Genomic DNA, 26,503 nt, shown 5'->3' with positions numbered 1-26,503 from the left:
ATGATTGGGAAGAAAAAAGTTAGATTTGACACTATTCTGATCATATCTAAGAAGAAAAGGTCTAGAATTGGTGAAAAGTGATAGATCTGAAAGATCTTGGTGATTAGAAAAAAAAGAAGTTAGATCTAATGCTATTCTGATCAGATCTGAGAAGAAAATGTATAGATCTCGTGAATACAAAACAAATCCGACACAAAAATGGTAATGAAAAGGAGAAGGGCATATCTGATTTAAAAATCAAATCTGATTCAGAAAATGGGGAAACAAGAGATCTAGGTGTGATAAGAGGGGCAGATCTGATTCAGAAAATGAAGAAGCAAGAGATCTAGATGTGAGAAGAAATTGTGCGGTCAAGATTTAATGAGACTTACCTTTTTGTAGCCTCTGATACCACATGAGAATGCCTCAAGAATAAGTTTTTATGCACAAGAAACAGACGAGAGAAAGAGAATGAAAGAAAAGAGGATTTCCAAATGAAGACATCACCCATTATGCAAAGCAGGTTATATGTTCACCCCCCAAACAGGGCAGTTAGCTACATCTCATGTTAGGGGGTCCCAAAGAGCACCACGTATGTAAGCATGTGCGTCTCGTATCCCCATGTTTGTCAGCATTAATTAGCATTGGAGTTTGATGCGATTGGAAAGACTTAAGTACCCGCTCCTCCATTGGTGCCAAAAAAAATGACGATTCTTGAAAAGGAGTGGTTGTAAAGACTTAAGTGCCCCGAAGATGATTATTTAAGACCTAGTCTCTGCACTGCAGGATTATCTGAGAAAGAAATCTCCCCTGGAGGAGGCCATGAACATCAACCCTCTCACTCTCTCTCTCCCCCTTCTATTTCTGCTTCTATGCACATCCAACAGAAGGTCTTACATTGCTCCATCAAGCATCGGCTGACCTGCACATTGACTGTTGTGGAGCCTGATTCAGAGTTTTTACCCTTACAGGAGGAGGGTTTGGGGGCTCATCCCAGCGTGGGTAGCATCATTCAACTAAATGAGTTGTAGATCCTGAATCAGAGTTTTTACCCTTACAGGAGAGGGGTCTGGGGGCTCCTCCCAACGTGGGTAGCATCATTCAACTTGAAGAGTTGTGGAGTCTGATTCAAAGTTTTTACCCTTACAGAAAAGGGGGGTCTGAGGGCTCCTCCCAGCGTGGGTAGCATCATTCAACTTGATGAGTTGTGGAGTCTGATTCAGAGTTTTTACCCTTACAGAAGGGGGGTCTGAGGGCTCCTCTCAGCGTGAGTAGCATCATTCAACTTGATGAGTTGTGGAGTCTGATTCAGAGTTTTTACCCTTATAGGAGGAGGGTTTGGGGGCTCCTCCCAACGTGGATAGCATCGTTCAACTTGATTCGTTGTGGAGCCTGATTCAGAGTTTTTGCCCTTACAAGAGAAGAGTTTGGGGGCTCCTCCCAGCGTGGGTAGCATCGTTCAACTTGATTCGTTGTGGAGCCTGATTTAGAGTTTTTGCCCTTACAGGAGGGGGGTCCAGGGGCTCCCCTTCGGCACGGGTCCCGGGTGTCGTGGTCAAAAAATGCACAGGGTGTCGTGGTGAGAAAGACATATGTTTGTTCCAAGCAAGGTTGGAAGAAATCAATGGAAAATCCAACAGGGAGCATGCCAGAATCAAGATGTGGATGTCAAGCGAGAATGGTGTTGTGCAACTCAAATAACACAAAATAATAAGGGTCTGGTTTTTAGTTAAAATGGGGAATGAAATGACAATAGAAATTGCTTAAAATTTACAGAAATAAACTAGACTCAATAACGAAGCCAATATTTTTTACAGATTTGGAATATGACCTCCGGTTAAGGAGATATGGCCCTGACAAGTTGGTCCTAATTCGGGTAGCGATTTGCTTACTGAATAACACTATAAATCGCTATAGCGATTTGCGGAAGACACTACAAATCGCTATAGTGAGATTCAAAAATACTATAAATCGCTATAGCGATTTGCGGAAGACACTACAAATCGCTATAGTGAAATTCAAGAACACTATAAATCGCTATAGCGATTTGCGGAAGACACTACAAATCGCTATAGTGAGATTCAAAAACACTATAAATCGTTATAGCGATTTGCGGAAGACACTACAAATCGCTATAGTGAGATTCAAAAACACTATAAATCGCTATAGTGATTTATGGAAGACACTACAAATCGCTATAGTGAGATTCAAAAACACTATAAATCGCTATAGCGATTTGCGGAAGACACTACAAATCACTATAGTGAGATCCAAAAATACTATAAATCGCTATAGCGATTTGCGAAAGACACTACAAATCGTTGTTGAAAAGCCGAATAACACTATAAATCGTTGTGGGGCTCGTTGGAGACCCGAAAATACTACAAATCGTTGTAAGAAAGCCGGATAACACTACAAATCGCTGTTGGAAGGCCCCAAAAAAAATTTGGTTCGGAGGGCGCTGCCCCCCGAGCCCCCTGCCCACTGACCGCGCAGCGGGATCCGCGTCGGGGGGGAGCCCCCGAACCCCCCTCCTGTAAGGGCAAAAACTCTAAATCAGGCTCCACAACGAATCAAGTTGAACGATGCTACCCACGTTGGGAGGAGCTCCCAAACCCTTCTCCTGTAAGGGCAAAAACTCTGAATCAGACTCCACAACTCTTCAAGTTGAACGATGCTATAGTCAGTGTGCAGGTCAGTCGGTGTTTGATGGAGCAATGTAGGATCATCTGTTGGATGTGCACAGAAGTAGAGAGAGAAGGGAGAGAGAGTGAGAGGGTTGATGTTCATGGCCTTCTCCAGGGAGAACTCTTTGCCTCACTTGATTTCTTCTCTAGAGAGAGAGAGAGGGTTTACAGTGTTTTACGGAGAAAGAAGAAGAAGACTTTGAAGAGTCAACATCATCCTCGACTTTCTAGATGGAGGACATGTTTGTCCTTTTTTTGAACGGAGAAAGAAGAAGACTTTGAAGAGTCAACATCATCCTCGACTTTCTGGATGAAGGACATGTTTGTCCTTTTTTTGAACGGAGAAAGAAGAAGAAGACTTTGAAGAGTCAACATCAACCTCGACTTTCTGGATGGATGACATGTTTGTCCTTTTTTTGAACGGAGAAAGAAGAAGAAGACTTTGAAGAGTCAACATCATCCTCGACTTTCTAGATGGAGGACATGTTTGTCCTTTTTTTGAACTGTTTGTTTTTTCTTTTTTGAATGAAGGGCATTTTTGTCATTTTCTCAAACCATCACTTTATGAGAAGAATAGCAAGCAAGGGTACTTAAGTCTTTGCAACAACACCAGAGTCCGATGCAAAGTTATGTCAACATACACGAGAATACGAGCCCCATGTGCTTGTATACGTGGTGCTCATTCAAAGCCCCGAACACAGACGTGGGATTCAGTGAATCATCCGGGGGGAACATACACCACCCTCTCCCCATTATGGGTGGGGTGATTCTATATTTATATTATAATATAGAAAGTATAACAATGCCCTTCACTTAGTTGGCTATTTATAATGTACACATTACATATGTTTCTCATGGATCCTGTCCACATCCGATCCAAACAGCATACTCTTAACACATGCATGCAACTAACGCGATCTTTATGTGGCAGGCGTGGGCAAGCTCAGTTATTCAAATGTACTTGACATATATACAAGTATAAAATGATATAAAAGCAACATGCAAGCTTGTTATAAATAAAATTATTATTTTCTATATGAAAATGGCAGGAAGGGAAAAACAAATGAAAAGTGATATGAAGTGAGAAGGATACATTAAGTGATAGGGAATCAATTTAGGAAACAAGAAAGATGCAGGCTTACGGCTGAAGGAAATCAAGTTTTTCATATTTCGGAAGTGGGTTTGCCAAAACTTCTTCTTTTTTCAAGTGAAAAGTTCCTCGCTTCTGAAGTCAACTTCCTCATGTAGCAAGAAGCTTCCGGTAACTATGATTTGGACTATTAGGGGTGCAGCCAGCAAAATGTTTGAGAGCCCCAAAAAGTTGCCAATTAAAATAGTACTACTTACCAATCTGACTACTAAAACTCACCCCCAAAAACTAATACATGTTAAATAGTTGGTGAGGAAACTCCTTTTTTGCTTTGTGTTAACAGTCAGGTCAGGGTAGGCTCAAGTGTAATTGGGTTGCAGTATGCATTTGTAGCACCATGGCAGGGCCAGCCAAACAAACCGAACAGAAGGTGTTAGACTTGACTCGTTTAATATTGAAAGATACTTGAACTCGTGCTCGTTTCATACCAAAATGAGCTGAGCCCAATTCGGGTTTGACCTTGAGTTAGATGAGCCCAACACAAGCGGCCCTGTGTAAAAAGGATGCGTATTTTTTTTTTTTTGAAAGGCAAGCTGGGGTTAGGCAGACCTCTACCAGAACAGTCCCCAAGTGGCAGAGGGATTTGATCCTGGGCCTTTAGCTTGACACAGGACCCCGCTTACCACATGGGATACCACCTCATTGGTAAAAAAAGGATACTTATTTTATAGGGTAAAGTCAATGACATTTCAACCATGAGCCTCTATGTCGAGAGGCATCTACTCTTTCCAGTTGTACCATGTTGCATTTTATGGCACACTAATACTTAAAGACCTAAGACCTGTATATGTTTATCTGCAGAAGCTTACCCGAGCCGAATACCGACTATTTGTGCTAGACTCATTTAAGCTAAATGAGCTGCTCGTGACTCAGTTCACCAGCTACTCAAACAGATGAGCCAAACCACAAGCTGCTCTGTTAGTTTCCCAGAACCCAGGTCCAGTACCCCACAACCAGCCTCTTATTCATCCAAATAAAGCAATCAGTTCCCAGCATTGGATGACATGAGATTAATGCTGCAGCTGGTAACAGCCTAAGCTTGTGACAGGTGAACTTGCCCTACTTTCTTGAGGCCTGTCTTGCAAACCACACTGTTACTGTCAATTCACAATGGCTGAAGGCATGCAATCAAAATAACACTAAGCAGTACAAGAGTGCCTACAGAAAGAATATGGATGCGCACATATAAAACAAAACAAAAATGCTTCAGTTAATTTCAAAGTTAAAAACACCTTCAGGATAGCCCCAAGGGGTTTGGCGTAGTGGAGGGGGCCTTGGCCACTAGGTGGGTGGTCAGGTTTCCATTCCCATGAGCGTCAGCCCCTTGCATTAATGAAAGCAAGGGATAAGCCCTTGCTCAGCCGAAGCTTGGCAACTTCCTGGGGGCAAGTGGTTTCCCCATCCTTCATGGAAAAAAAAACCATTTAGATAATGCAAAACTTCAGTGAATGTCAAAGACTACCTGTTTTATCTCCCAATGTAAATTACACCAAAAAAAAATTCACACACAAGCGCAAGTCTGCAAGAGGAGAGCCATGCCCACATGCAGACAGCTTCTGTAAACAATAAGGTAAAACCAAGAACTATAAAAACTGAATATCTAACTTGGCTCGGGTATCTGAAATTACAAGACCCAGTTGAGCAACAAAAAAGCAGGCGCAGATTTATAATCTCAGTAACACGTTATGGCTTGTGGGCCATACTTGTGTGTGAATGACCAAACATGCCTTACTGAACTTTAAGTGCCGCTTTGTGAACCATGGTCTCCTTGTGGATTTGATGGCAGCTCTTCTCCACAAGTTCGAGAAGCTTCTCTAAGTTTGTTGCCCATGAGTTAAGAATGTCATTGCTGTCCTTTGCAGTCTGGAAGCAAATGATACCTGCTGGCCTGTCAATCTTCGCAATAAGGGATTTGGATACAACCATTTCTGACAAGTACTTTTCTGTCTCCTGAAATGGAAAGTTGAAGCCAATAATGTATTGGTTTCACATGAAATACCTGATCTTCCTGTCAACTATGAAGTTAAGTTGGCCCATTGTTGAAGACTTGAAAAAGAGTTAGATTAAACAGGTGCAGTGCAGACCAACGGTAGCAGAATATGTAAAATTTGAGAAGAATCACAAAAGCAGCAAATTCCAAGGCACAATGTTCAACCTATCAGGTGTACTGTGACCTTCCACATGCAAACACTGGCGTTTCAATTACAGTTTCATTCGTTACCGAGCTTGACAAAGCTATCAAGTCCGTGAGTTTAGACTTGCACAACTTGGCCAAGAGGTGTTGTATTTGTTGTTAATGGATGAATCACCAATTTTCGAACACTAAAAGCAGTTTTTTTGTTCTCCCCTGCCCATCAATCCAATGCAAACTTTTTGCAATTTCCCAGAAACAAACTGAAAAAAATCAGATGGCATACTGGTTCAATGACTACCGTGGATCATTCTCATAGGCTGTAAATCTAGACAAAGTTCAAGATGAAAGATCAATAGGTGCAGACTCTAATATACAAGTCACAAACCTGTGAACTAAGGCACAACAGCTCGGCAAGCCTCTTCAGGGTGATCCTTGTATAGTATTTTGAAACCACCAAAATGTTCTGCAAAGGTAGAGCATATTTCAACACAGAAAATAGAAGCATAACCTAGAGAATAGTACAGTAAAAGACTACAGGTGAACACCTACATGTTCAATAATTCGTTGACGAAGGTCTTCAGCTGCCTTCTCACCCAAATGCCCACCTAGCATATCTCTCTCATGCTCGAACTCATCCTTGTATGTTTCCCAAAGAGTTGTCCACCGGATGACCTCCATTGTTACTAGTTGCTTTAACATCAAACTTGATTATGCACAAATCCAAGAATAGCAAAAGGATAAGTCATGCATCAAACGCAACAGGTGTAGTAGCAACACAGATGGTGAATTGAATTACCCTGTAGATGGAAACTCAATAAAAAACAAAAGCTTACCGAAATTTAGGAATCTCAGTGAGATTCTTATCTTCCAAAGTAGAGTTAAGAAGACTAGATTGCATTGGGCCATGTGGAGACAATGCAAGATACCAACAAATTTTCCTCAGGACCTATCATCACATAAGGAACATAAGGCAGAGAATTTCAGAAACAACCGCCATAAAGATGTAAAAATAGATTAGCACTTACTGGCACCCACTGCACCAGGTCTTCTTTGACAGAAGGGATTTCATAAATTGCCTTGTAGCTACGGCAAATCTCTAGGTAATCATTGTGATGGGAGTGATACCTAGCAAGAGAGAAGCAATAAAAGAAAAACAAATAGTTTATTTCTATTACGGAATGAAGTAAACCATAGGCTGAAAGTTGCAACATGAAGTTCCATGCATTCTAATTTCCACTAGAAAAACACTTTATCTCATCAACCAGCAGTAAATCAGAACCTAAATCAACATGCCAAAGAAGTTTTAAACCAACAATTTCCTCATTTTCAGTGAAAAGCACTTTGAAACAGCATCTAGGTTCAATATCATTTCCCTTATGCAGTCAAATTCTTCCTAATTTATTCTCTAAACTCTCGAAATGCATATGATCTGACCTTCAACCACAAAAAATGAATGCTGCAAGAAATTCCTGATATCCAAACTATGCTGGGAAAATCTAACTGAACCATATACTGCTTTCTACCAGCGTTAACCAACATCAGTATGAAATCGACCTCAAGATACCCAAATATAGAAGCCTATGGACATCAACAAGTTGGAAAAACAAATTAAGAATCCAGCCATGTAATGAGATGTTGGGAACACAACAGTAAGTGGCTTTAGTTAGAACAAAACAGATTATGAAACCATTAAAATCGATTATAAAGGACATGGTCACAAGATTATGTCATGAAATTTTGAACTTTATACACACATGCACACACACCTATGTTGGACACTAACACGGGTATTGGTGTCAGACACAGCGGCTTTGAAAAACTAGCTACATGGAGACGGCTATATATATATATATATATATATATATATATATATATATATATATATAGAGAGAGAGAGAGAGAGAGAGAGAGAGAGAGAAGTAATTAAGTAAAAGTAAAAGAATTATTTCAAAAGAAAAAACAAAACATCCTTGGTTCTCTCTTCCCTATATGTGGCACCACACAATTCATCAAAATTGTGAAAAAGGAGAGTTCTTAATTGGGACTGAGCAGGTCTCAACTGCGGTAACAGCAAGAGTCTTTTTACCAACTAGCTTAACTCCATCAACTGAGAGAGAGAGAGAGAAAGAGCCCCTTTCATATAGTAAAGAGGCATTCCGACTCATTCTCATGGAATTAGGACCAAATAAGACATATAGAGAGAAAAATACAGTTTAAACAATGTTGACAAAGTGTCAGCAATTGAACACTTCGTGTCTAAGACACCCAAAAGTGTCAGACAGGCGACACGAAATGTCCATTTTTTCTTGGACATTTTTATGTTGAAAAATGAAGTGCCCATATAGTGTCTAAGAGTGTAGGTGTCAGTACCCAAGTGTTGGACACTGACATGTTGGCCCTCTAGAAGTGTCAAGGTAATATAGACGCACACACACATACATGCATTTGCACATGACAATATTATGGCATGGAAATTCGAACTCTACACATGCAGGCATGAATGCACAAATACAAGCAATTATTTTCCAAAAAGCATATTATATTCCTTCTCTCAAGTTAAAAAAAAACATGCTGCAAATATTAAATATAAGTACAGTTTGTGTCAGATATAACTGAAATTCTTCAACTTCTAAGCAAGTACTTCCCATTACTCATTCTCCCTGATGATTAACATATAAGAAGATGCAGCCCTACAAAAAATGTGAAAATTTATTTCAAAATGACTGGTTTTAAAGGAAAAAGTGTCACCTTTTTAGTTTATAATCACGCTTGCTGCTGATACAGAATCAATTACAAAATCAATCTTTTCCACATGTACTCCAAATTTTGATCCAGCATTGGAATCCCTTGACAATCATGTCTTTTATATTATCACATTCACTAACAATAGTCTGGCTTATTTCTCAAATTTAAAAAAAAGAAAAAAAGAAAATTCTAATGCTTGACATGTTTAAGTGATTGCAATTACAGAAGCACAAATTGTGCAACATTAAGATTCTCCAATCTGTGTATTTTCTTCACGGGCTCAAATAGACAATCAGCAACATGGTCTTAACCAATTGGAAGAATGAGAAGACCAGAACTACCAAATTCATGGCTAGGACAAATTTGGCACTTCTTGACACACAACTGAGGTATCTTAAGAAACCTAGGTCCTCTCTGACCTTAAGTTCAGATTTTTCAGTCAAATAGGCAAACCAAGACAGAAATCACCAAGGTTTAGAAGTTTACAAAGAAATAGCCTGTAGTGTTAGACACCATTAAAGAAGATCATTAAAACTAGAAACTTGACAAAAGCAGTTCAAAATGATCAAAGAATTAGTGGAAACATCAAGAAAGCTTAATTACTCCAGTATCATATCAGAAATTGGCAAACAAAACATGAAGTTCCTGTAAATTGGGCCCCACAATACAAGCATCTACTGTAACCACACCAGCATGGCATACCCAACACATGTTATGAAGAAACAGATGTACCATAACCACAATAAAGCTGACTTCTATAACTGCTGAGTCTAACAGCACAGTGAAATTGTTCGGGAAAGGATGGAGACAAATTTCCAGCGGAATAAGAAACAAGGCAATAAACAATTCTGTTACCAAAGGGAGACATCGGAAAGGATCACCCTCTTACATCAATGAGTTTATTTCTAGCAAAAAACATTTCTCAATAATCAGTCACCAGAACAAAAGCATAGCAAGCTTGAAAATGTAAGAACTAGGAAGAAAAAACACCATTTCCATAAGAGTAGGAGCATAAAATGGAACCAGCAAACAGAGAACTGAATATGCAGCTGCACATTTAAACATGTAAAAGACAAAAATGATGTTTTACAAAAAGTTCCAAGCATCTTCAACACTGCCAGACTGCCCATAATAGGAAGCCTAGACTCTAATTTCAAATAATAAATAAGCAACTGAAGGAGGTAGAAAATCATGCATTAACCAAAACAAAGACCACTGGTATCCTGAGAGATCAATAACAAAAGCAGAAAATATGCAGGTGATATCAATCATAAATAACATAACCATCCTACAGCATGTCAATAACATGATGCTAGAAAAAAGGCAACAAAAATATGAGGCAAATTTGCAACAAGACTAAGTGCTGGCTGAGAAAGGGAGAGAACTCAGCCCGCCCCACTGAGTAATAAGAAACCTCACTTAATTAACAAAGGACACGGGACGATTAAGCACAAAAAACGAACAATGATTAGAAAAATTACAGAAAGATCACTGTCACGTAGCTTGATAAAAGCAATGGAATTAATACGCTTGCATAACAAGCAAAAGTCATCATACCGAATCATTAGTTCATAGTAAATTTGTTTAAGCTCCAACAGTGAAGGAATATCTGCAGGAGTCTCCTCAACAACATTATCACCTTCCTTTGGCTTTTTCTTCTCCTTTGAAGTCTCAGCATCAAATACTCGAGGACTAATTTTCCTGGAGAGGATTTGTGCACGAACGTAATCTTTGCAATCCAAACACAAACGTACCTACAGAAGTATTATCAGGATGATAAACCATTTTTTGTAAGAAGTTATCAAAAATAAATAAATAACTTTGTAGTTTGTACAGAATATATTCTTCATGTGAAATATAAAGCCGAGGTTGTTCAATACTTGTTCAAGTATGAAAGCTATTTTTTCTGTCTTGGCCATTGCACCAAATGTCTCCACCTACAGTCCAGTATCAGTGATAAAGTCAATGAAAGTTACCCATAAACTTGATAAAATAATGTGAAGTATCAAATTTTCATAACTGCAGCAATATCATAGTGAATATATAAGTTTAGACTACATATAAGATTACATTCTGTTCTTTCTATTGAACATTGAAAAGGAAAGTTCTTTTGGAACAGATATCATAGGTCGTCACAAGAATATCAGATATCTTCTTTAATTCCACAAGTAATATGATGCTTGAGTTTATACTTACAGCAATTTCTTGCATCAAATCAGCAGCCTCTGCAATAAGTCCTTGTTCTTCTTTGATTTTAGCAAGTTTCTTTATAAGCCTCGCCCTTTCAATTTCAACATATATCTGTTACATAATATAGGCAGGGGTTAATGATCATAAACAGAATATGCTACAAGCCTACAAGAAGATAACGGGTAACATGTAACAGCCCCAAGCATAAGAAGAAACCTTTCCAGCTGAGACATTATTCAATGTTTTGATAAGCTCAATGCGAGTTTCCAGATCAGGTGTTTCATCTATATATTGCATCGCTTGCTGCACCATTGCAGTTACTGCCTGCAAACCAGCAAATAAGAGCACACACAAGGTAAAGATGATGATGATAAAAAGAATCATGTAGTGGATAAAATATTACATTTTCTGCTAAATTGATCTGACAATATCGGTCACAGAAACCAGGCACTGTATGCTTTTTTTTCGATAATCACTTTATGCAATATGAACACCAATATAATGGTAAAATAACACATGTAATCTATGTCACAGGGACTCGCCCAACTGGGTGCCGCACCCGCGTCGATGCGACGCAGGTGAGAGTGCGGGTGCGGCACCCGATGCGGTCAACCTGACCCTGGGTGCGTTGACCGCACCCAGGGTCATTTATGTCCAACTTTTGGACTTTAACTTTATATATGTCACAGGGACTCTTCAACTGGGTGCCGCACCCGTGTCGCACCTGCACCCGCACCCGATGCGGTCAACTTGACCCTGGGTGCAGTCAACACACCCAGGGTCATTTATGTCCAACTTTTGGACTTTATATATATATATATATATAATTTTTTTTTTTTATATATATATATATTTTTGCCGCACCCCCGCACCCGGATTTTTTGAAAGTGCCGCACCCCCGCACCCATGTGACATAGCATCAGTGTTGTTAAAAGCGTTCAGGCGTAGCGAGGCACTCCACCAAAATCTGAGGCGAGGCGTAAGCCTCGAGGCGCAAAGCGTAAGCCTCAAAAAAAAAATTTAACTTAAAAAAAACTATAAAAATGATCTAAAATTATAAATAAATAAGAAATGTTTTATTGATGAAGCGCCAACCAACACGAAATAAAAAATCTCAAATAAATACGAAAAAATATGAGATTAACATGTAAAAGTAGCATTAATGCAACAACTTGATCTATATAAGTATCTAATTGCATAAATATGAGCATTCATTCAATAAAAAACTAACATTAACAACAAAATGCATATTAGCACTAACAACATCATGTCATAATTAAAAAATGCATGTTAACATTAACAACCAAATGTTAATGTATTTGTCCAGAATTCTTCAAAATGAAAGTGTTAACATTCACAATTACAACTGAAAGTCCCAAAAAACATATAAATGGCCAATAGCTCTATGATATGAATTAGGGCTTAGGCTCTTGTTGTGTCTCGTCATCATCAATATTTAAGTCTTCAATATCATCATCTGAAGAATCCATATAAATAGGTTCTTCTTTATCTTCATTCTCTTACTCTTCATCATCTACACTTTCTTCATCCACGTCCTCAATTACTTCTTTTGCTTTTCTTTTTCCTTCAATAAAAAAACATGTATTAAATATTTAGGTTATGTAATTAAAAAAATACATTTATATTCATAGCTAGGTAAAAGGAATATAACTTTACCTCGATCTCTTGAAGACATGTCTTGCCTAGAACCACTTTGTGAAACATGAGGTGAAGTGACTTTTTCAATAGGAACATGCTCAATGGCATTTATGTCGAAGTTCGGATCCAACCATGAATCCTCCAACCAATTGGGATCACTTGGCAACACTGGATCTTCCTTCTCCACAATCCACTCATCGTCTGAGTCTATATGATCTAGACATATAGGGTCTTTGGTAGCCCTCCTCTTTATATTTCTCTCTCTTAATTTCATATTGTACATTACAAAAACCAATGCATTCATCTTCTCTTGTTCAAGTCTATTCCTTCGTTTTGTATGCACCTATAATTTCAAATCATTGATAATCAAATATAAGATAATTAAAATATAAAAATGTATTTCAAAAATAAAATACAAAGTCACAAACCAATGAGAAAGTACTCAAATTCCTCTCACAGCCCGATGCACTGCATGTCAAACTTAAAATTCGAATTGCAAAATTCATCAACTCAGGATTTTCGTGCCCAAATGAACTCCACCAATCAGCTGCATTCAAATAAAATAATAAAAAATTGATAAAAACATTAAGAATGTCATAATTAACAAAAACATAAAAAAATATTGACAAATAACAACATAATTGCAAACTTACCAGGACTTTTTAATTTTCTTGTTGTAAGAGTTGTCTCTCTGCCAAACAAGCCATTTGCCTTTTTAAATGCATCGATTTGTGTTGTAATTTTCAACCGAATATTTGCATCAAAAACTAATTTTTCAACACAATCATAAAAGCCACCCATAACTTCTCCATCAGGGTTGAAGTTGTCAGCATAATGAAAATGTGGATTTAAATAATAGGCAGCTGCATGCAAAGGCTTATGAAGTTGCAAGTCCCATCGTCTATCAATGATATCCCAAATAGGTTTATATTTTCTTTGGACATTGTCAAGGTTTGAAGCAATTTCCTCCTTCGCTCTATCCATTGCCTCATACAAAAATCCCATAGCAGGTTCGTCTGCATCAACGAGTCGCAACACTTTGACGAGAGGTAGTGTAGCTTTAATTGCATATGATATGGCAGCCCAAAACTTATGATCATTAAGAACAATACAAGAAATGTTCTTAGCATCAGATTTCTTATAGTAATTAGATGTTCTAAAATTTGAAGATAAGAACATCGACTTTAACTCTTTCTTATAACATCCAATACTATGAAGTGTAAGATATGTTGTGGCAAAACGAGTGACGGCTGGACACAGAAGTTTTTTCTTCTTTGTGAATTTTCTCATTAAATTTAATACACATGCATGACTATAAATGTATCTTGTAATTTTTTTTGCCTTTTCCACTGTATCTTTAAAAATTGATATCTTTCCAATATCTTCTAACATAAGATCCAAGCAGTGGGCTGCACATGGTGTCCAAAAACATGTTTTTCCTGCTGTTAACATATTTCCAGCTGCCACATAATTTGGTGCATTATCTGTAATGAATTGCACCACATTACTTTCACCAACTTCTTTAACAACTTCTTCAAACAACTGACACAAATTTGCACCAGTTTTTTCCATGTCGTTGATGTCAACGGACTTCAAAAATACTGTCCCAGATGAGTTGTTCACAAGAAAATTAATTAAGTTTCTTCCTTTCCCATCTGTCCAACCATCTGCCATAATACTGCAACCAACCTTTGGCCACTCTTTTTTGAACTCTTTCAAAATTTCATGAGTACAATCTACCTCGTCCTTCAAAATCCACGTTCTGATCTCATGATAAGAAGGTGGTTTGAACCCTCGCCCATAATTTGCAATAGCTTCTACCATTGCACCAAAATATGGACGGTTGCAAAGATTAAATGATAAGGCATTTGCATAAAAAAATCTACCAATGGCACGACATGCATTTTTTCTTTCATCCCTTTTGAAAGCAGTGTTTATTGTGGTTTGCCCTGCTTCTTTGTTCACAAAAAGGTCCATAGGACCAGCTGCACTTGTTTTTGCATCACTACCTGATCCACTAGCTTCTTTATTCACATTATCGCCGGTTGATGATCCAAAATAAATACTTCTCCCGATATCCAACTTGGTTTGCTCTAACTCTTCTTTCTTTAGCCTCTGATCCTTTAGATGATTCTGAAAAAATCTTTTCACGTCAGGTGGAACCGCTTCGCACATGCTTACACCATGCTTTGTGCCAGCTAAGTGATGTTTTAGCCTATAGATGCCTCCTGTAGTCTGTTTATGACAGTAATTGCAAATTACATGTCCTACAAGTTTGGGATCTTTAGTAGGATTTGGAACTTTAACTCCATGATCCCATCCTACATCTTTTGCCATTTTTCAACTGCAAAAATACATAACACAAAATATATATTAACATCATGCATTCTGCTGACCACATTACATGAAAACAAATGCAAAATAGACAATCTTGGTGTATAAGCTATATACGAATCCTAGAAAAAAACATAATTGACGAGAAAAAATTAATAAATATAATTAGGTCAGTTTTTTAATTGGGTCTCAAAGTTCATTCAATAATGCACACTTATAGCCACACACACACATAGTAGAGATAGAGTGGAGGTGGTTTGGATCCCAGATTTCTTCTCAAAAACAAAAAGAAAACACCAACCAACTCCGGAGATCAACCCCAAGAAATTGTGAAAATGCCGAAAAAAAAAAACATATATTGAATATGCTAAACAGAGGTCACCATTATGTTTGAATATTTCAATTGTGTGTTCTATCTCAGTTTACACAGTAGTGAAAAGAAACCTACAACCCCACAATCTGTTTTAGTTTGCTTCATTATCCTATTGTAAAAGCACTCAAAACTGAGACTATTTTCATACTCAAAGATGTGAGCCAATAAAAATCACAAATTAATTCAATTAAAATGGGTTATAGTGTAAAATATCCTATGGATCAACATCTAGATAGACCTAATAGCATCTTGAGAGATCCTTAAATAGTCAGTTTGAAGAAAAAGTTGCTTTTTATTGTTTCATTCAACAAATTTATTTCCAAAATGTAGGTCGGGTGGGCTCCTATACATCAGAAACTGATTGAAATAACCATACAACTGCTCCTTTATGTCCAACTTTTATCTTCAAGAGAAGTTGCGATGAAGTGACCACCAACATGACAAGGGATACAAGTTCCATAAGAGCCTTTTCAGTTCCTTTCTTTTCAAAGCAGATTGATATTCGCCACCATGAAAAGCAAATGATGCTTTCCAAAAGAATAATAAAATATGCAAATTTAGCAGCAAGGAATTAATTTCTGGACTGTATTCTGCACAAGATGTCCAGGCTCTCTCTCTCTCTCTCATATGCCTCAAGTAAGCAAGCATTATTGACGAAAAAACAAATCAATGCATGCTTAAACAATTCAGGACATCGCATATTTGATTGCACACCAAGAAATCATCATCGCTACAGTTATATGGACAAAAAAGGAAAACAAGGGACCGCAGTCATATGGACAAAAAATGGCTACAATTATTAATAAAAATCTATTTCATATGGACAAATCAAACTATTTGCTGCAGTCAGGGCTGGGCTAGGACTGGGCTGAGCTACAAAAATGGATAAAAATCTATTTCATATGGAATCAGGGTTGGGGTAAGACTGGGCTTTTAAAAAAAAAAAAAAATTTAACTGTTTCGGGAGGCAGGACAGGGCTACAGCCCAGTCCTGCCCCCCCCTAGCTACGCCCCTGGTTAATAAAAAAAAAACGAAAAAGCCATACCTGAAGGAAAACGATGATCGGCGACGGGTGGTGGCCGGCGGCGAGTGGTGGCCGGCGACAGCAGTGGCGGCGGCGAGTGGTCGCACTGCGAGTGATCCCTTCTCAGCAGAGGCGGTGATCGGCGAGTGGTGGCCGGCGGCGAGTGGTGGCCGGCGGCGAGCAGTGGCCGGCGGCGAGCAGTGGCCGGCGGCGAGCAGTGGCCGGCGGCGAGCAGTGGCGGTGGACGAAAGGGGACGGAGTGGAGAGAGAAGGGACGAGGGCTTTCCCTCGCCCCGAAGCGCCTGTGTCTTTTTTAAAGACACAGGTTCTCGATCTTTCGAGAATACGGGCCCGGATCCGGGTCGAACTCGGGTCCGGGCCATCCGATGTTTAATGTGCGCCTCACTTTGAGGCGTGCCTCGCCTCAAGGCGTACGCCTTGCTCAAGGCGTACGCCTCAAGGCGTACGCCTCAAGGCGTACGCCTCAAGGCGTACGCCTCAAGGCGCATGAGGCGTACGCCTTGAGGCTGTTGCGCTTTTTACGTGCGCCTCAAGGCGAAAAGGGCCTCGCCTCGAGGCGAGGCGCGCTTTTTGCGCCTTGAGGGGCGCTTTTAACAACACTGCATAGCATGTAATGAAAAGAAATTTTATTGATAAGCTACTGATGCTACAATAAATTATAGCCACCAATATCAGTTTCATGATATATTTTTAAGAATGCTCCATGGCATCAACTGTTCATTCACAAGGTACTCATGACACCATTACTTAGATGTTGTCTACTTCCTTGGTCGTATTAGGTCACTAAACCCGACAGGCCCCAAACCAAAACCCCAAAAAAAATGAATGAATAGATCATAAAGTGGTATCACATGACCTTTCAAAAAAGAAAATAAGGCCAGGAAAAAAAATCATATTTCCATCTCCATAATCACCTTTGATCCCCCTCATCCCATCATCTTTCAAAGATATACAAGAGGACAAGTGCCAGTCATGTTAATCTAGGTACCATAATCACCAATATCGCTGATATTTTGAAAATACTGGCCATGTTTTATTGGCAATTTTAGGTAAGCTGGTATCAGCAAAATATTGGTATATTTTCAAAATATCAACAGAATTCAGAATACCATGATATTGTCACAATATCTTTGTGATATTTTTTAAAACAAACTTATTTTTGTATATTTTAATCCCAGTTTTGTATTTTTTGTTTCTTTTGTATTTTTTGTTTCTTTTATATTTTAAAAACTTTTCAAACTTGTTTCCTTATATTTTTGCAAGAAAAATGGTAAAAAAACCTATTATTTTCTTATCTTTCTTATCATTTTTATATTTTTTTATTTTTAAAACTCCTTTTCCCAAGATCTGTCCGAGAAAAACCACTTATTGGAAAAAGCTCCAAGAAAAACCCTCAGCAAGAAATTACCTCGAAAGTTACAAGTGACCATGCTAGAAACTATGTGAGATGACAAGTACTAGTCATGTAATCTAGGCAATTGCACAAAAAGGCTAAATTCAAGAGATGCAGCAGTTTGCACACCCAAATGCAACCCTATGTCACACAGATACGCCATTTTTCGCTTTTGTAACATATCACCTTATTTACTAGTCATATTGGTAAACTTCATAAAAATGGCTGTATCCCTGTATCCACAGGCATATCATGTGACAAAGATCCAACCACTATAAATCTGAGGATCAAGATAATTCACCTAAAGAGCCAATATTTCAAACCAAAACCTGTCTCGGTCAAATAGCTTATGGAAGGCCATGCCTATCAGGCTTATCAGGCAGCCAAACTGAGGTAGTTCAGGCAGGACCCTAGGCTCAATTGTCCTTGAAAACACTCCTATGCCAGACCAAGTCCAGCCAAAATAGATTTAGCTCCGTTCACCTATCAAGCTAACCCTGCCCTACAGCCACCCCATACTTGTGGACACCAATGGCATAAGCAAGTGGTTGCATCTCCTTAATTGTGAAATATCAGATAACTTTTCTTGGTCTAATTATCTTTCTTCTTACCACATATAACAAATATTGGCAAAAGCATATTATAAGAAAACAACAGTTCCTCTAAACCAATCAAACACTTTCCCTTTATACATATTAGTTGCAAAATAGAATAAAATAACTGTAACTTTCTGTGTGGGAGGGTGTGCAAGTATGCATTATCAGGTCTCAAAATCCAGGCTTGCATCAGACCTTTAGTAAAGAATTATTAATTTTTTTCCTCTTCTTTATCAAACCTGTACAGTATAGGACAAAACTATCACAATTAATAGAATCCAAGACATGGTAATGCTGTACCAAACATCAAAGATGAAAATCATAAAAAGAAAGATATTTTGACATTCTGTTCATGAGCTATCAGAAACAAATATACCTGCTTAAGCTGACCCCTTCTTTTTGATAGAAGAACAATTTGGTCATTAAGAGTTTTCCATGCACGGGCTTCATAGCAAAGCTGCACAATTGCATTGACTGCCTTCTTAGTTGCAGCAACATCGCCAGCAAGCCTCATCTGTTTTTCTACATTCAGAAGAGAATCTATAGAGGCATCCAGAGTTCCTTCCTATATAGTGCCAATAGTTACCCACATAAGTAAAATTTCATTCAGTTAAGTGAGAAGAAATTACAGAAGCAGTCAACTGAGATGATAAGACAAATCACAAAGAGACAACATAAGAAATAAGATAAAAATAAATAACGATTTTCTAAAGAATCTTATTATAACACGAGCCAGTGAGTGTAAATATTTTGGAACAGCCAAAGCAATGGAAGGTATATAAACAAATATAAATGCAAGTCCTACCAGGAAATATATGTTCCATCCATCATTGTTTCATGTTTTGCTTATACTATTACGACAAAGAAGCTGTACACAACACTTCAAGTACAAGATTTTGATGATGAACAAGTGGAATAACTGAATTTCAGTTAAGGCAATAAAGCAAGATGACAAGAATTGAAGAATCTTTGAAGACAAGTGTGCAAATGTAAATCTCTTTAAAAGTCTTAGATTCTTGTAAGAGTCTTCGTTTGATTGCATATCTCACTTGCATTTCACCTAAAAATACTTAGAAAAAACTTTTATAAAAAGAACCCTTAACGAAAATCATTTTAGAAAACTCTTTACTCACATTTTCAGGTTTATCAGTCGACTAATTTTTTTGCGCCAGTTTTTCAAAGCAAAATGTCAACTTTCTGATTAGTCGACTAATCGACTCTTAGTCGACCGGACAGAATGTTCGATTTCTGAAAAATTTAGCATAGTCGACCAAAAGTTTTTTTTTCAATCTACTGATGATTTTCATCAGTCGATTAACTTTTCTTTAGTCGACTAAGTTTCAAAAACCAGAATTTAAATTTGTTAGGCTAGACACAGTAGTCGACTGATTTTAACTGTGAGTCTGCTAATATTTGATTTCAATCGACTAATAACTATTTCAGTCGACTAATATAGTTGTTTTCTGAAACTTTTAAAAGGTGCGTCTTTTCAATTTTTCAAATGATTTGACCGTTCAAAACTGACTGTTTTGACACCCTTTCGTACCTCCAACGTATGAAATTCTTCAGTTATAAATAAAAGTGTGATCTACACTCAAAACAATCGAATTGAATCGAATTACATTTATTTGAAAGATCGAATTCTTTGTTTTTCACTCATATTCATTCAAGTATTCTTTTTCTCATTCACTGAGTATTTTCACTTTGGTTTTTCACTCCAATTCCTTTTGTGAGTTAGTGAAATTGTGAGTTGAGTATTTCAGCAACCTTAGAAGCCTAATCCACTTCATTTACATTCATAAGAAAGGCTCGTAGGTTGATTATAAGTTGTTTATTTCAATTTTTCTGTAAAAGGAAAGAGTCTCCTAGGTTTAAAAGAGGTGTTTGCTTTCAAAAGGATTGTTGCTGAAAGTGGGACCGATTTTCGTCTATTTGATCTTGCGGTGACACAAGTGTGAGTGAAAATCTCAAGCAGGTTTTGCTTGAGGACTGGATGTAGGTCTGAAAGACCGAACCAGGATAAAATTCTTATGTTCTTTGTATGTGATTGCTTTGCAGTATTCAAATTCCTTAAAATTTCAAAAACGAAGATTAAAAGCACTATTCACCCCCCTCTAATGCTTGTTGCATCGATCCTACAACACTTTCATATACCACCATCGAGCAGAAATTCAGTCAACTTCTCAATTGAAAAAGGATTTACAAGCATATTGTCAACAGAGTCCAACAACATAGGTCCCACCAATACGAACTAAATGCACATGTATCGAATTTTTGAATATCAAAAAAAATTTGACAAATAAACAAGGAAAATAAATCAAATATAGCCACAAATACCACCACCATTTTGAAAATATCATGATATTAACAGGAAAACAGCTCCAGCTGATATTATTGGCAAAATATCGCAATATTTTCAGAGTATTGGTTATAACATACATATATTGATATTATTGTTATGATATTATGATATTTTCAAAAAATTATTTTATACAGTTTAAGTATATACCCTTGTTTGTTTACTTTATTTTTAAAACTTTTGCAATTGTTTCTTTATATGTTCATAAAAAATACTGCTAAATCCTTCCAGACAGTCATCCCTCCTTTCATCGAGTGCCCCGCCCGATTCACTCACTGGGTTGTTAGCCTACCAAGCACTTGCCCGCTGCCCCTGCGAGCCGCTTGGCGGGCTCTGCGCTCGTTACCCTGATTGTTCTCTCTACTAGGGCCCCCATTGCTCTAGCCATAAGCGTTGGCAGCTCTAGCTTGCACCCTCAGGGGCCTGCCCTGTGAGGCCAGAGTGGACTCCGCGGTCAGCCCCATCCCGTTTCCTTTCATTTGAATTACGTGGCGGGGTCTCTCTCTTTTTTTTGCCAGATCTAGAGAGATACTACGAGTCCTCCATCCCAGATTCCCTCACCGCGGCCATTTGGTTCACCGGTACTACCAAAAAACTCACGACACGAGCTAACGACAGCCATGCAGCACTTGTATGAAAGTCAGTAACATCCTGTTAAGGACAGGCACACTTGTTCATATGTCAAGGGCTGGTAAGGTTTTGTGCATTGTATCGAATTAAACCACATGCTCCACCGCTTGTGCAGGCCCCCGTCAATTTTTTTGAGTTTCGGTCTTGCAATCGTACTCCCCAAGCATAGTGTTTCACGCATTAGCTAGGCCCCTGATCCGCGTAGACCAATGGCGAACACTCATCGTTTACGGCATGGACTACCAGGGTATCTAATCCTGTACGCTCCCCATGCTTTCGCACCTCAGCGTCGGTAGGGTCCCAAAGAGTTGCCTTCACTTTTGGCGTTCCTTTGTAGATCTCTGGATTTCACCCCTACACACGAAATTCCACTCTCCTCTGTCTCACTCAACTGAATTAGTTTTGAGAGCATTCTTACACTTTTTGGCGACTTTCACTTTCCACCCGATTCACCGCCTACGTGCCCTTGATGCCGAGTCATTATGAAGAACACTTGCCAACCCCCCGTCTTACCGCGGCTACTGGCACAGAGTTAGTCGGGGCTTCTTCCTCGAGTCTTGTCATAATCGCGTACTCGACGAAAGAGCTTTACAAGCGGCATTGCCCTTCTTCACTCACGCGATATTTCTAGATCGGGTTTTCACCCATTGTCCAAGATTCCCCACTACTGACCAAGCCAATGATGCTTAGCTGGTCTTTTCGGATGATCAGCCACACTAGGACTGAGACACCACCCGAACTCCCACGGGGTCACCTCTTATCCTTTTAATTTTTCTTTGCATATTTAAATTTGTTAAAATGACAGAGATTTTGTGAAAATTTACCAAGAGAAACAATTAAAAAGACAAAAACTCCCCAAAAGAAACTTGCTGAGAATGAGATTGGTGGTAATAACATCAAATAGTTATATGAAGAAACTCATATAGATTTTTTCCTCATTCCATGTAAGCATTCCTAATGTTCCAACTTTAGAGAAAATCTTGGAGAAGCCATCTACAATCATGGAGGAAGAATGCAGGTCAAAATTCTCAACATAGATAAAGATATATGAGATCTATGATCATGCATAAGGTAACACACATGAAGAGAACAAAGATGGGTAATGAGATAGAAACGCGCTTTGGAAACCGTATACGATCTTAAGGAAAGAAATGCATCTAAGAAATCAAAGGTGAGACTAAATCCACTTAAAATCTTTTGACTCGCCAAGCATAAGGGTTGATAATCATTATCAAGAACATGTGAACTGATCATGCATATATTTTGCATCTTATACATACATTTTTATGCATAATCCAGCGAAAAATTGCATTAAAAACTCATTCTTATCAGTGTTTTTGAGAAACTACTTTGAAACTCAAAATAAAGATAAAATCACATTTTTTAAATCTTTCCCTGCGTTTCTCAGTATTTTGATTAGTTTAGGACTTTTTAATTATTAGTTTAATTAGTTTAGAAGTGTTCAACTAATGTTTTAGTCTGTTTAGAAGTGCTCTTTAGGGAAATATGTTTTTTTAGAAGTAGGCTTTTCAAAATTTTCAAAAACTAATTGGACTTTTTCTGAACAATCGTGTATCCTAATGTGTACTATAAAATCTTCTTTTTCAGAAGAGAGGGGCATCTCCCTCTTGAGAAAAAATGTGATCTCCTTCTCCCTCTCTCTCTTATCTTCCTCCTCATTTTCGTTCCCAACCGGTTCTCCCTTTTGCTCTTCCCTTTTCCTCCTTTTTCTTCTTGCTTCTAATCTCTTCTGGCGTCGGTTCTTCTTATCCCCATCGACGGAGGCACGTGCAACTCGGAAGAAAGACCGTTTCTTCTTCTCAACCCCTCCATCGAAGGCGAATCGTGAGGTTTGCTTCTTCTCCCTCATCTCTCCATAGTTCTTTAGTTAGAGTAAGTTTTAATATTCAGTATTCATTTAGATTTAATTTTTTTAGCAATTTTTCATTAGCCGATTTAGTTTTTTTCGTTCAATCGAATAAGATAGTTTAACTTTTCTGTATTTATAAGTAATTAGATGGGTGTTATATTCAATTTCACGTTATTAGATTAATTAGAAATTAAATTAATTAAAAAGTAGCTTAGTAGATTTAATTAACCGAGTGTCCCTCTTTTAGTAATAATTGGTTTTTAGCATAGTTAGATTACTTTCTTAAACTGTATTTTGCTGCAGATGATTTCTATTTAATCAGTTAGATTTACTTTAATTCCAAAAGTTTAATTTCTAGATTAGATTAGCAAATAGCTATTATTTACCCATTATCGTTTTCAATTAGGGAAGTTAATTGTTAGCCGATTCACTCTTTCATTTAGATTATCGTCTTCTATTAGATAGCATCGTTTTTATTTTCTTTTAATTATAAATTGTTGTAGATAGTTTATTTCTAGTTCAGCAAAATAGTTATTTGATTTACGTTAGTCCAGTTTAATTAGTGTTAGTCATGTAAAGCGTTAGATTAGTTTAGAGTGTTTTAAAATTAGAGATGTTGATTCCTTGATGTTTGATGGATTTCTTGATTTAAGTTAGTTTTTAGTTAGTTCAAGATTTAATTTAGTTAGTTCAGATTTAGTTTTATTTGAATCACGTCAATTTTAGTCTAGTTCTTAATTTCAATCTTTCATTCAATTGTGTCAAATAGATTAATTGGTAATAGCTGATTTCTTCTTTTTTCTTAACTATTGTTTTCTTTAGAATAATTTAGATTATTTTTCAATTGTGTATTGTTGTAGCTTAATAGTAATTTAATTCATTTAGTCAAAGTAGCTTTGTTTAATCCACGTTAGTTTTAGTTAGTTCAATTTAATATTGTGAATCTTGTTAAATTAGTTTGTTAGATAGCAATAGTCGGTTCTTGTTTCATTCTTTTAATTCATTAAGTAGTTAGATTAGATAGTTTAGTTAGTTGTTATTTTGTTTCAGATTTTGTTATTAGTTTATTATTTTGTAAAGTAGGTTTGTTATTTGATAGTTGTTAGTTAGTTATTGTCTTTATTCAATTAGTAGCATGTTAGTTAATTGTAACAAGTTTCTTCCAGTTTGTTAGATTAGTTTCTTGATTTTCTTGTTTGAAATATCACATTTTGGTATAGTTTCTTTGCTTTGTTCTACTCGTTTTGTGTTTTTTTTTACAGGAAAGCGGTTGAACGTGCGATAAGCCCTCAGAAGAGCCCTTCAAGGAGCCCTCAGAAAAACACTAGAAGCCTTTTGTAGCATGCTACGCAAAAGAGAGAAGCAGTGAAGATAAAAGGGACCTCAAGCAATTGAAGACTTTTTTTTTTCTTTTAGATTAGGTCTATTTAATTCATTAATTTGGGTTTGTAATAAAACCATTTATTATTCTTTTTGAGTCTTCTGCAAGAGGGTAATTCATTATAATAGTTAGTTATTTTCATATTTTTATTTTAAAGGCAATAAAGTTTGTCATTCTGTGGAATACAAAGTTTCTTCTCCCATTCCCTGAGTTCGACCCGGATCACACCCTAGTGTGAGCCATTTTTTATTATTTGATGTCTGGTTTTCACAAACTATTTTTATCAAAAATATCTTTTTAAAATCTATTTCATAAAACTACAATATCCAATTATTGTCCTGTCCAAGAAGAAAATTACACAAACACGCTACTTGTCCATTTTCACCAATCCCTGTGGGGAAGAAAAAAGGAAAGGGATTTTTTGTCAGGAATTCTAAGCTGTCACATGGATACAGCTTCAGATACAGGGATATGGACATTTTTATGAAGTTTCCAATATGATTTTTATATAAGCTGATAGAGGGACAGAAACCAAAATGGAGTATCGGTGTGACATAGATTCTAATGTTCCAAAATGTGTTCCTGATAGCTACAATACAGACATAGGAAGTCTTTATCTCAAAATCTGAAAATTACTCAGGGAAATGGTTGATATGAATATGGTACTATAGGGCATGAACCAGAAAAGAAAGTTATTTTATTGGAAAGAATGAATTGAGGAAAACAACAAAGGAAGTAAGAGATAATTCAACTTATCCCAAGGTGTCCGAACTCAAACATGAAATTCTTTAGAAATGTTACTATGATAAAGTTGGCTCTTAAAGCACAAACTTCTCCAAATTGGTGGTCATTGTGATCAATATTTAGCTTCGGTAGGACACATATCCAAGATCAATAAAAAACATATTTACTCTTTTCGAGATTTTATTGCAGTGGCGTTCAAATGAAGACCAAAGTTTCAGTCAATAATTAAGATTAAGGTAAGGTGGGCATAGGAAAAAAACGAAAAAAAATTACCACAGAAGTAAAACTCCTGTTTCCAGCCAACTCAAAAAACATATAACATAGCCTAAATCAAAGATTCATAAATACATCGAAAAATATGTATCATAGGCTTTCATCAGAAAAAACTGACTTTGGGTAAGCAGGGAAAAAAAACTCATGTGAGCATTTTTTTAATAGAAGAAAACAACCCAATTCGGAAGAGGTATATAAACAATATTTCAGATCGGAGAAAACCCTAGAATTCAAAAAGAGGAATCCTTTTGCTTATAGCATGAAAGATAAGAAAGGGGTCACGAAAGAGAGCGTTAACACTAACAACAAACTCGAATCGGAACTCACCATTCTTCTTTTTCCTTTGAATCCCCCGTTGATCGATTCCTCCCTCGTCTACGAGAATCTAGAGAGAGAGCGAGAGAGAGATATTCTACTTCCTTTCATATTGGGGGCTGGTCTATCAACGGGTCGGATTGGGTTGTGATTCTGGATAAATCCGGATTAGATATAGGTCAGGTCCAACTGGATCCACCGGGGGAATGAGTCATGACCAAACCCAGATGAACCACATTCATCATGTCACACAGATACTTAGCTTAATATGCGTTGTCGCAACTAGGGCTGGTAAACGAGCCGAACACAGGACGTTCAAGCTTGGTATGGTTCTTATACTGAGCCAAGCCTAGCTTCAGAGCTGAGCACAAGTTAGCTTATTCAAAATTGATTATTTAAAAATAATCGATTTTAAACTCTAAACCTACTATGCCAAGCTGAAACTGGCTTATTTACAAATTAAATAATTTTTTTAAACTTGAAAGCAATAGGATTAAAACGCTAAACCTATTGCCTCAATGTCAAACGCTTCAGCCATCTATGACATAAAATATATTAATTATTAATTAATGAGAATATAGGAGCCGAGTTAAGCGGAATATTCATATTTCATGAGTTTGAATGAGCTCTTTACTATTCCAACAT

The 26,503-nt window shown here is 37.5% G+C and overlaps 1 protein-coding gene across 2 annotated transcripts; it reads right to left on the bottom strand.

The window, feature by feature from the left end:
• Positions 1 to 5,281: 5,281 nt before the first annotated feature.
• On the bottom strand, positions 5,282 to 25,964 carry LOC149828713 (26S proteasome non-ATPase regulatory subunit 12 homolog A-like). Of its 2 annotated transcripts, none has more exons than XM_090017691.1 (11): positions 25,871 to 25,964; positions 18,663 to 18,851; positions 11,102 to 11,209; positions 10,892 to 10,996; positions 10,576 to 10,632; positions 10,253 to 10,449; positions 6,976 to 7,075; positions 6,784 to 6,896; positions 6,500 to 6,653; positions 6,336 to 6,413; positions 5,282 to 5,766 (listed from the first exon to the last, which is right to left on the bottom strand). In XM_090017691.1, the coding sequence occupies exons 1-11, from the start codon at positions 25,871 to 25,873 to the stop codon at positions 5,545 to 5,547; spliced, it is 1,326 nt and encodes a 441-aa protein (XP_089873817.1). In that variant the 5' UTR covers positions 25,874 to 25,964; the 3' UTR covers positions 5,282 to 5,544. The 2 variants fall into 2 exon arrangements, with proteins under 2 accessions (XP_089873817.1, XP_089873818.1); XM_090017692.1 differs by having other exon boundaries at positions 5,558 to 5,824.
• Positions 25,965 to 26,503: the final 539 nt, after the last annotated feature.

Source organism: Nuphar pumila, chromosome 9 (genome assembly GCF_984573655.1).
Source record: "Nuphar pumila chromosome 9, dmNupPumi1.hap1.1, whole genome shotgun sequence".
Taxonomy (NCBI): Eukaryota; Viridiplantae; Streptophyta; class Magnoliopsida; order Nymphaeales; family Nymphaeaceae; genus Nuphar; species Nuphar pumila.
Note: the sequence above shows the minus strand (reverse complement) of the source record. Positions and strands in the feature narration are given on the sequence as shown.

Excerpts from the sequence above, each read along its gene's own strand:
- LOC149828713 (XM_090017691.1), bottom strand. Across the intron at positions 6,897-6,975 it reads ACCTGGTGCAGTGGGTGCCA|GTCCTGAGGAAAATTTGTTG; the intron begins GTAAGTGCTAAT and ends ATGTGATGATAG. Across the intron at positions 6,414-6,499 it reads GTCAACGAATTATTGAACAT|AACATTTTGGTGGTTTCAAA; the intron begins GTAGGTGTTCAC and ends CTACCTTTGCAG.